General features: G+C 42.5%; 2 protein-coding genes and 1 pseudogene across 2 annotated transcripts; 2 read left to right on the forward strand and 1 right to left on the reverse strand.

The window, feature by feature from the left end:
- Window positions 1-3,266: 3,266 nt before the first annotated feature.
- On the forward strand, window positions 3,267-5,022 carry LOC146721111 (uncharacterized; the record flags this gene model as incomplete). The annotated part of the gene is given in 3 exon segments (XM_085487402.1): window positions 3,267-3,594; window positions 3,596-3,819; window positions 3,891-5,022. Coding segments are annotated over 3 exon segments (1,572 nt in total), but the record flags the coding sequence as incomplete, so codon positions are not given.
- Window positions 5,023-5,251: 229 nt separating this feature from the next.
- LOC146721112 (uncharacterized) lies at window positions 5,252-6,498 on the forward strand. The gene has a single exon (XM_085487401.1). The coding sequence runs from the start codon at window positions 5,260-5,262 to the stop codon at window positions 6,445-6,447; it is 1,188 nt and encodes a 395-aa protein (XP_085343527.1). The 5' UTR covers window positions 5,252-5,259; the 3' UTR covers window positions 6,448-6,498.
- Window positions 6,499-8,381: 1,883 nt separating this feature from the next.
- LOC146721113 (uncharacterized) lies at window positions 8,382-10,054 on the reverse strand (annotated as a pseudogene).
- Window positions 10,055-11,536: the final 1,482 nt, after the last annotated feature.

The raw sequence follows: 11,536 nt of genomic DNA on the forward strand, positions 1-11,536 counted from the left end.
GAAAATAGTTATTGTTAAATTCTAGAATCTTCGATCGGCAATAATAAAGTCACATTTGTTTGTAATGGAATAAAAAAGAGTCGTAAATTGACAGCTGTCACATAAAAAAAACGCTCAAATACACAAACAAGTAACGGCAGCGCAACCGTTCCGCCGAATAATTATATGCTATGGAGCATGCGCCACTTTAAAATCACGCAAATTATTGGCGCTTCACGCGAGGGTGGGCTCCTCTCCGAAAATGATAAAAGAGGAGCTCACACCCGGTTTGGGGTCTTATCGCTTTCCGCCGTGTACGCATAAGAGTAAACCGCTTAGAAAAACCGCAGAACATTAAATCGACGACCACCGCCTTTTCTTGTGATTTCGAATTGTCCGCTGAAACTGATTAGATTTTGTGTTAATTTTTTTGTGCGTTTAATTGTTAAGTATTGTACATTATATTTCCGTAAAGATTCGTATATTAAAAGTTTCTTTTACACTAAAAGTGACTCATCCTTTTTTTTGGTGTCGTTCGATTCCTCTCACGCAGCGCGTTCGCGAACATTATGCTAGTCATTTTTATATGAGAAAAATAATATCACGTATACGTTTTATAATGAATTAATATATTTCGGGAACCGAATTATATATTCTTAATAATATTAGTGTTTAAAAATTATATTTGACTTTTAATTTTAATTATTTTTTAGCAAAGAGTTTCGAAATCTCTTACACACATAATGGGGATTCTTTTCATCCATATATTCGCAATTTAGTATATATGTTAATTATTAATTTTAATAAAATAAAAATTAAAATTAAAGGTCAAATATAATTTTTAAACACAAATATATTAAATTAATTATAAAACGTATACCCATGATAGTATTTTTCTCGTACAAAAATAATTAGAGTAAATTAAATTAATCATAAAAGATTAAAAATTAATTAAAGAATTTAAACTTATATTTTATATAATAATAATAAAACATTTTATTACGTCAAACCGTCGTGAAATAATTAAATAAAATTTGCTAGTTACGTCGAAGTCAAGTTTTCTAAGCTTATAAAACATTTTATTAAAAAACAGATTCAATAAATATAAGTACATGTTATATATATACTTATATTTATTGAATCTGTCATTTTTTATAAAATGTTTTATTATTATCATATAAAATATAAATTATTTAATTATTTTTTTATTTTTTTATGAGTAATTTAATTTATTCTAGTTATTTTTGTACGAGAAAAATACTATCACGGGTATACGTTTTATAACAAATTAAATATATTTATGTTCAAAAATTATATTTGACCTTTAATTTTAATTTTGTATTTTATTAAAATTAATAATTAACATATATACTTAATTGCGAATTATATGGATGAACAAAATCCCTATTATGTGCGTAAGAGATTTCGGAACTCTTTGCTAAAATAATTAAAATTAAAAGTCAAATATAATTTTTGAACACTTTTATATTATTAAAAATATATAATTCGACTCTCGAAATATATTAATTCATTATAAAACGTATACGTATTAGTATTTTTCACATATTAAAATGATTAGAATAAATTAAATTAATTATTAAAAAACTAAAAATTAATTAAACGACTTAGACTTAGATGATAATAATAATGAAACATTTATTAAAAAATAATTATAATAGGTCAGGTTAGTAGGTATACTATGGGAGTTCTAACCCGGGGGCAATGAGGGGGGGTGAGGGGCGGGGGGGAATCGGGGGCGAGGGGGGTGACGTCACGCGGGGGGAGGGGGTCTTATCAGTAGATAAGCTTATCTTTGTTTATAAACATATCAGATAACCTGATAAGGGGATCATGTTACCTGATATATTTATAAACAAGATAAGATAAGGGGATCATGTTACTTGATATGTTCATAAACAAGATAAGATAAGATAAGCGGCGTCTTTGAGCGGTATCAAAGTTTTCTCCGAAAATCCAAGATAAGATAAGCTAAGTTTTCGAATCCAAGATAAGCGGCGTCTTTGTAAGGTATCAAAGATAAGCGGCGTCTTTGTAAGGTATCAAAGTTTTCTCCGAAAATCCAAGATAAGATAAAAATTCTGCGAATGGCTGCCGCAAAATCCAAGCCGAGCGCCGACAATCAAGGGGGTTGCGTTTCTTCATCTAAATTTGATAAGATAAAAATTCTGCGAATGGCTGCCGCAAAATCCAAAATCCAAGCTTGGATCGAGCGCCGACAATCAAGGGGGTTGCGTTTCTTCATCTAAATTTGATAAGATAAAAATTCTGCAAATGGCTGCCGCCGTTTTTTTTTAGGCTGAGCGCCGACAATCGGATATCTAAGTTTGATAAGATAATTCTGCGAATTACTAAGAACAAAAGGTTTGCCGACAATCAAGCGGGTTGATCCGTACAGGTTGCGACATGGATCCGGCGTGTCGATCCGACGGGGTGAAATGAAAGGTAACGGGCGGCCTTATCTATGTATTTCTAAGAATTATCAGCGATATCTAAATTTTCTCCGAAGATATCACACAAATATTTCTCGCGAATTAACAATTGCATCACCATCCCCACGAACAAAGGGATGATCGGGATATATAATGAGGACCGATGCAGCTGCCGGGCCATAGTACCACTGGCGAGCGCACGCTTCATTCGAGGTGCAAGAAAAAAAGTTTAGTGTGCAAAGAAGTTTTTTTTGTAATAAGTGAATTTTTTACAAAAATGGAGAACGTTGAGCGCGACCTGTTGGAGCGTTCCCGCCAAGTTGCTAACTTGGGCGAATATTTCGGATGGCTGCAAGAGTGCGAACGGTTTATTGAAGAGCTGGAAGAACGCAGCCGTGCCAAGCGTCCGCGTCTCTCGATTGGACATAGACAATCTCTGGTGGCGAGAATAGCGCGACTCGAGGGTGCAAAGGTGCGCTTGCAGAGACAATATGTCGGTGAATCCATGTTTAGTGGTGGATCCATACCTAGTGGCAGCGGTGGCGGCAATAACGCGCAAAGACTCGTTTGGCGCGAAATCGATACGGCGTTCGATAGCCGTATACTGACCGGCGCGGTAATTAACGCAGACCACATCGAACCGCGTCAGTTTTTGGAAAATGCCGCAGACATTGTAGTCGAGAACGTGGAGAATGTGCTGCAGAGACACATCAGTGTAAAAGTGAACACTGTTTTCAACGGTGAATTTGTGTCCGGTGACAAGCGTGCCAATAAAAGTATTAACACGAGAAACTTTGAACTCTTTCGCACGTCCGATGTACCCGAGTGGTACGAGCGCCGCGTAATCGAGCCCACGCTAGCATCGCTAGAAGAGTTCCAGGAACGCGATAGCGGCTGGGCATTGTCGCGGATAATAGATTTGACAGTGAATGTAAATAAGTACAATCCAATGCGCGCGGGATGTCATGTCAAATTACCGCAAAAAATTATGGCAAAGAGAGCGGTGGTTAATGTGCGATCAGCGGACAATGCATGTTTCGCATGGTCGGTGGTGGCCGCTCTGTACCCCGCTGAAAGACATATGGAACGAGAATCCTCTTATCCACATTACACAACAGTGCTGAATCTCCAAAACATTGAGTTTCCAGTGACTGTGAATCAAATTAAAAAAGTTTGAACTTGCAAACGACATTTCCGTGAATGTGTACATCATCGAGAACGAGAACATCGTCCCGTTGCGTCTTTCGGAAAAAAAGAAGGACAGGCACGTCAATCTGCTGTACGTGGAGGATGAAAACAGCGTTGGACATTTCGCGTGCATAAAAAATCTGTCTCGTCTCGTAAGCTCGCAACTGAGCAAACACACTGGTCAAAAATTTATTTGCGATCGGTAAGTATATAGTAAACTTAAATTATATTTAAAATATTTCTAATTAAATTTTTTATTTTTAATTTTTACAGATGCCTACATTATTTCTATTCTGAGGACCAGTTGCAGGCGCATATGGAAGATTGCGGGAAACTGAACGACTGCGCTATCCGGTTGCCGAGCGACAAGGACAAGTGGCTCAGCTTCGACAACTACACGAGGAAGGAGCGGCTGCCGTTTGTAGTGTACGCCGATCTCGAGTGTGTTTTGGCAAAGACCGAAGATGCCAAAAATCATCAACACCATCAAGTGTTCAGCATCGCGTATTACGTACAGTGTTCGTACGACAGTTCGTTGTCCGCGTACAATTCCCGCCGTAGTGTCGATTGCGTCGCGTGGTTCGCCGAACAGCTTAAAAATTTAGCAATCCGCGTAAAAAATATTTTAACGACCAATGTCCCCATGGTAAATTTAACGCCTGACGAGTGGTTAAAATTTCGCACCGCGACGCATTGTCACATTTGTGAGAAACCGTTTGACGAAGACGATACACGCGTCCGCGATCATTGCCACCTCACCGGGCGGTACAGGGGTCCCGCGCACTCAAATTGTAACTTAAATTACAAAGAATCATTTTGTATTCCTATAGTCTTTCACAATCTGTCCGGCTACGACGCGCATTTCATTATCGAGGACATAGCCACAGCGTTCGAAGGGGAAATGGAATTACTGCCGATAACAAAGGAAAAATACATTTCATTCTCGAAGACTGTTAGATTGACACAAGATAATAATTCGAAAAATTATATTAAATTACGGTTCATAGACTCATATAAATTTCTCAGCGCTAGTCTCGACAAATTAGCGTCATTTTTGGATAAAGAAAAACTAAAAATTTTACATTCGGAATATCAAAATTTAACTAGTGAAAAATTCAATTTATTGACACGGAAGGGCGTCTTTCCGTACGAATACATTGACTGCGTGGACAGATTACAAGACACACGTTTACCGCCGCGCGACTCATTTTACAGTTCCTTAACCGGCGACACAGTATCCGAGAGTGATTACGCGCACGCCGAGACCGTCTGGAGCCGATTCTCCCTTCGAACGCTAGGCGAATATAGCGATTTATATTTAAAAATTGATGTCTTGTTATTGGCCGATATATTTGAGAATTTTCGCGATAGTTGTATAAAAAGTTACGGACTCGATCCCGCGTATTATTATTCTCTCCCCGGATATACATGGGACGCCATGTTAAAACATACGAATATAAAATTTGAATTATTAACAGACATTGACATGGTTATGTTTGTCGAACGTGGTATACGCGGCGGCCTTAGTCAATGTTCAGATCGATACGCACAGGCTAATAACAAGTACATGCAATCGTACGACCCATCGAAACCCTCATCGTACCTCATGTATTTTGATGTAAATAATTTGTACGGATGGGCAATGTGTCAACCATTGCCGTATGCCGATTTTCGGTGGGTCGACGATATATCGAATTTTGACGTATCATCTATCGCGTTCGATTCGCCTATAGGCTATGTTCTCGAAGTAGATTTAGAGTATCCGCAGCATCTTCATGATGCGCACATTGACCTACCGTTTTGCCCGACGCGCGATAAGCCGCCCGGCAAGCGGGAGTATAAACTCCTCGCAACGCTTTGCGATAAGAAGCGCTACGTGATACACTATCGTAATCTACAGCAGTGCACGCGCCACGGGCTACGCATAACAAAAATATACCGCATACTACAATTCACGCAGTCAGCGTGGCTGCAAAAATACATCGAACTCAACACGCAGTTTAGAACACATGCGAAAAACGATTTTGAAAAAAATTTATATAAATTGATGAATAATGCGGTATTTGGCAAGACGATGGAAAATGTGCGCAATCATGTTGATGTAAAATTATTAACAAAATGGGACGGACGATACGGTGCGGAGGCAATGATCGCGAAACCAAATTTTCATAGTACTAGCGTATTTTCGGAAAAATTAGTTGCAATTGAATTACGCAAACTCGAAGTTAAAATCTACAAACCAATCTACGTCGGCATGTGCATACTCGACATATCAAAAGTATGTCTTTATGAATTTCATCACGAATACATGTCACCGCTCTATCGTGACAATTGTAGAGTAATGTACACCGACACGGACAGTTTAATTTATCAAATTAAATGTCAGGATGTCTATGAAAATTTGAAACGCGATATCGCTCGATTCGATACCAGCGACTACGCCGCGAATAATGCGTACGGTATACCGCTCGCGAATAAAAAGGTGCCGGGTCTGATGAAAGATGAGAATAACGGCGCGATAATGACCGAATTCGTCGGGCTTAGAGCAAAAATGTATGCTTTGCGGGTGGACGGTAAAAAGGACACTAAAAAGGCAAAAGGCGTCAAAAGTAACGTCGTAGCGCGTAGTATAACATTCGACGATTATACGCGTTGCCTTAATGACGAAATTGAAATGACGCGTCAGCAGTCATGCATAAGATCGAAATTGCATAAAGTGTATACCATCAGCGAGACAAAAATTGCTCTAAGTCCCTACGACGACAAACGATATGTCGTACCTGAGTCGACCGACACCTTGCCGTGGGGACATTATAGAATACCGTTGTAAATTATATTTTTATTATATGTATTATATTATGAGGATGTATTAATGAGAAGTATATATTTTTGTTATATATTTTTATATATTTTTATATATATGGTATAATATATATTATGTTATACAATAATTGAATAAAATACATTAAATAACATTGTTTTTATGTATCCAAGAATTGTGCGAACTGTCGAATCCCAGCCATTTCACGTAAACCTCGTCACCCCTCCTGCGCAGTATTTTCTCCACGAGGTACACTTCCGGACAATTTGCGCGATGCAGCTCGTGCTCGTAAAACGCTCCAGCGATAGATGTCTTGCGATAATCCTCGAGTAGATATGTTACGGGATTAGTATGCTGCACTTTAACAATCTTAAACACCTCGGTTGTCCAATTTGGCGTGTAACCCTTCTCGAAAAGTTGTTTGTACTTGCTGACGCGTACTTGATCACCTACTTTGAACTTTGCCGGGCCCGCGATTTTTACACGATTGTACACGGTAGCCAAGAGTCTTTCGGCTCTCGCGGGAGTAACGTCGGCGGGTCGCATACCAATCGTTCGATGCTTGCGTCCGTTGTAATCTGATACGAGGCGTGGCAGTATGTCGAACCACTTGTAAGTGCCATTCAGCGTAAACATCTTCCACATGTCGTTCTTTAGCGTGCGATTGAATCGCTCGACGACCGACGCCTTCAATATCGAATATGTCGAATAGTGATTAATGTCATGTTTTCGCATAAGTCGTTGCACATCGGCGTTGTAAAATTCCTTCCCGTTATCGGTTTGCATGTTTTTCGGACATCTCTTGCTGTCTCGAATTATCTCAGCGATTGCGTCAGCTGTCTCGCTTCCTCCTTTACTCTTGAGTGGTACAGCCCACGCATACTTGCTCAACACATCGATGACAGGTGAGTATGTAGTGGTAACCTCTGTTGAAACGGGAGTACGGACGCATCTCGACAATGTCGGCTTGCCACAGATCATCGTATCCTCGCACTATGACATGCCTTCGAGGGAAATTTTTTCTCGCTGACGCGTGCAACTCGTTTACCAACTGCCTTCTCTCCAAACTATGTTGCTCGTTGTTATTTTCACTATTCATTCTCGTTCGTTCACGTTCGTTCACGTTGTTTCGGGGTTCGTTCACGTTGTTTCGGGGTTGTTTCGGGGTTCGTTCACGTTCGTTCACGGTTGTTTCGGGGTTCGTTCACGTTGTTTCGGGGTTGTTTCGGGGTTCGTTCACGTTGTTTCGGGGTTGTTTCGGGGTTCGTTCACGTTGTTTCGGGGTTGTTTCGGGGTTCGTTCACGTTGCTTCGGGGTTCGTTCACGTTGTTTCGGGGTGTTTCGGGGTTCGTTCACGTTGTTTCGGGGTTGTTTCGGGGTTCGTTCACGTTGTTTCGGGGTTCGTTCACGTTGTTTCGGGGTTGTTTGGGTTGTTCGGGGTTCGTTCACGTTGTTTCGGGGTTCGTTCACGTTGTTTCGGGGTTGTTTCGGGTTGTTTCGGGGTTCGTTCACGTTGTTTCGGGGTTCTTTCGGGTTAGGTAGTCGTTATAGCGTTGTTCACTCCCGTCCTTGACCCATTCGAAAATCGTCTTTGACTCGTTTGCAGCCTTTTTCGCAGTCGTTTCTGATCCGTTCGCAACCGCTTTTGAATCGATCGTAACCATCCCTGACCTGTTCGCAACCCTTACTGAGTTGGTGATAGCCTTGTATGTAACCTTTAAGGACTTGTTCGTAGCCTCGTTCGCAACCCTGTTTGACATGATCGTAACCTCGATCGTAGCGGTCGCGTTCACCACCGTTTCCCGGTCGTTCACAGCTGCTGCTTCCGGGTCGGTCACTGCTGCTTCCGGGTCGGTCACTGATACCACTCATTGTTGTTTGGTAGCACGTCGATCGTAACCACTTCTTCTAGACGTTTGTTTGTTGGACGTTTCCGAGCCAACCGCTCATTAGATGTCTGAGGTAGTGTTTGGTGCACGCAAAAGTTCTTTTATCGCAGTCTCCAACGCTCGTACATCCTTCTCTAACGCAGCCAGCTTCTCATCTAACTCTTTCTGTTGGATCATCAATGTTTTAAAGCACTCTTCCAGGTACAATTTGTTGACGGCATCGGTATCCGCCTCAGGTTGCGCTACACGGCGAATCTTGCGCGATCTCGCGTCATAATCTGTAGCGACGCGACATAGAGCGTTTTTACGCACACATCTTCTCATCAATGTGTGCCAATGATCGCCGGTTGTATCAATTCTCCTCTCGAATAATCCAAATTTATTGATAGACATTTTTGCAATGCTTTGTAGAGTGTCACGCGATAGACTGAATAGATTGTCGGAACCCTTGTTTAATTTATAATAATGCCCGCTTCCCGCAGTTCCTCGATGATCGACAGGATCTCGTTGTCATGCGCGTTGTTGCCAGCTTGGCGCGAAGCAGTCGAGCAATCGTAGGCGATCCACTAACTCGTTGGGGTCATCCCAGTGCACGTAATCAATCTTATTGTCGGTTAGCGTCATAGCGCGAGGCATTCCCATGCCAGATTTTGGGCTCTCCACCCGCGTCAACAGTGCAATTATATATTTGTACTTGTCACCCTTGCTACTCTTCACACGACCTTGCGCATCAAAATTGCGTTTATGCACGTTTGTCGCCAATAATATGTGCTTGTATTTTTGCAAATCGTCCTCCTGGTAATCGGGTCTTTTCTTGAAGATCAACTCGTACAATCCGGGCGTTCCAATGTACCGCGTGTCGCCTATGATTATATTGTCATCTTTGTCAATTGCGAATCGCTTGCTACCGAGCCGCATTTCATTCTCGTCGAAATAGACTCCGTATACATTATCAATTTCTTTCTTCTCATCAGCACCGAGGAGAGCGTCCATGTATTCTCGTCCTAATGGCCCCAAATTCTTTCGCATCATTTGTCGACCTTCCGGCGATCTTAACCAGTGTCGAAGGGGTATTTCGGACAGGTTACGCGTGGTTTCCAAAACATTTTCGTCTACGAGCACTTTGGGTATCACAGGTTGTGCGCTTATCGGTGTAGATGTTGTCGGCAGTGAAGCGTCCAATGGCTTAGAAATATCATATTTTCTCTTTTTCAATTCCTCCTCTTTATATCGCTTGATAATTTTATGTTTTCTCTTTTTCGGTGTCTCCCCTCATACCGTGTCTCGATCTTCACACCGTCGTCGTCGTCGTCGTCGGTGTTAGGCTCGTTTTTCACCGAAATCGTCGCGTTGTCGACAATCTTTTGTAGCGGCTCGATAATAGGTTTAAAGTGAGTCTTGACGGCGATATCATCATCGATCTTTCCGGTCTTCAGAGCGCGGTGTTTCTTGCGGATCGATTCGGCCGTCTTCGCAATCTCCATGGCAACCTTTTCACGCTCGCGAATATTATCAGCCATCCTAAACTCTAGAGAGTGCTGTCGACGACTAATGGCTCCGCGGTATCGCGAACTCGTTAAATCCTTTTCTGTATCGCCCGTTCGTAAGCGAGCTGTCCTTGTCTATCACTAGAAATCCATACTTTTGTTGCCAACATGTACGACATAACTCCCCGAAATCCTCATACGACATGTCGGTATTCACGTGATCGTTGTACACGTGCTTCAAATTGGTGGCGTCCTGTTTAAATAGGATTAGCAGGTTTGCGTTGTCGCGTATAAGATGTTTCGGTATTCTCGCGTATGTCTGACAGAGATAGAAGCAGTCGATGTTCGAGTGGCGCCCCATTGAGAAGTACTCTCTTATCGTATCTTGCTTGTCGCATGCCACGTCATCAAAGACAAAAATTGAATTTGGACATGCCTCGCTCGGTGGAATGACATCACTGTTATTTGAGAATGTAAAGTAGCCGATTTCGTCAATCGACGTCAATAAATCTTCCAAATAGCGATATTTCGGCTGTTGCAGCGATTTCGAGTACACGTACACGTTCTCGAAACGCACACCGTGCGGACTTTCCAGCAGGCTTATCAACACGTTGGTTTTACCACAGTTTGAGGGGCCGCAAACGATCGCGCGTATAGTTGTCGGTAGCATCGTACCGTGTTTGCGCACACCTTCGTTCACGCTGCAGCGTACTCTATCGTCGTAATTCATCACTCGTATCGTCAGAGGTTGTCGCACGAATTTCATTTTCTCACTCCCGATTTGACCTCCAACGTCCGCCTATTTATAGCTGCGCGGACTCGCGCTTTGCTCAGTATCGTCTAGAGATTGCGGCGGATGTCAACGAAAATAGGCACAGGTGTATTAAATCGTGCGATAAACGCACTTCCGGTCGAGCTTCATATCCCCGGCTATCAATTTTGCGGCCCGGGAACTCGTTTGGAAAAGCGATTGGCTAGAGGTGATCAAGGCGTCAACCCATTGGACGCGGCGTGTCGTGAACACGATATAGCGTACTCTCGGAGCAGCGAACTCGCCGAGAGACACGCGGCGGATAAGGTACTCGCCGAGAAAGCGAAAACTCGCATCGTCGCGAAAAACTCGAGTCTCGGTGAGAGAGCCGCGGCCGCAGTTGTCTGGGCAGCGATGAAAGCCAAGACGAAGCTCGGCATGGGCTTGAAGAAGAGGACGAAAAAGAGGAAGACAAAGAGGAGGGTACTTTCGGCAGCGAAACGAGGCGGATTTTTACCGATTTTACCAATGCTGGGCGCGCTCGGATCCCTGGTCGGCGGAGCGGCTGGCGTAGCAAAAGCGGTAAACGACAATAAAGCCGCGCAACGTCAGTTGCAAGAGATACTACGCCACAATCGCGCAATGGAAGGCCGCGGACTGTATCTCGCCCCTTACAAATATGGACGAGGAGCGGGGAAAAAAAAAACGTCAAAAAAACGTTAAAAATGCCGCAAGGTGTAACTACAAATGTGCAATTGCTACAACTTGCAAAACGTATGCACATTCCATATTTTAAAGGTGTATTTATGCGCAATAATTTACCGATAAATGGCGCGCGAGAAAATGAGAGCGGTATCGTCAATTTGGACGACAAAACTGGCCCTGGCACTCATTGGGTGGCGTATGCAAAAAGGGGAAATCGCGCAATCTATTTTGACAGTTTTGGCAATCTTCGACCACCCGAGGAATTG

This window comes from Nylanderia fulva, unplaced genomic scaffold (genome assembly GCF_048542155.1).
Source record: "Nylanderia fulva isolate GAGA-0341 unplaced genomic scaffold, ASM4854215v1 Scaffold549, whole genome shotgun sequence".
Classification (NCBI taxonomy): Eukaryota; Metazoa; Arthropoda; class Insecta; order Hymenoptera; family Formicidae; genus Nylanderia; species Nylanderia fulva.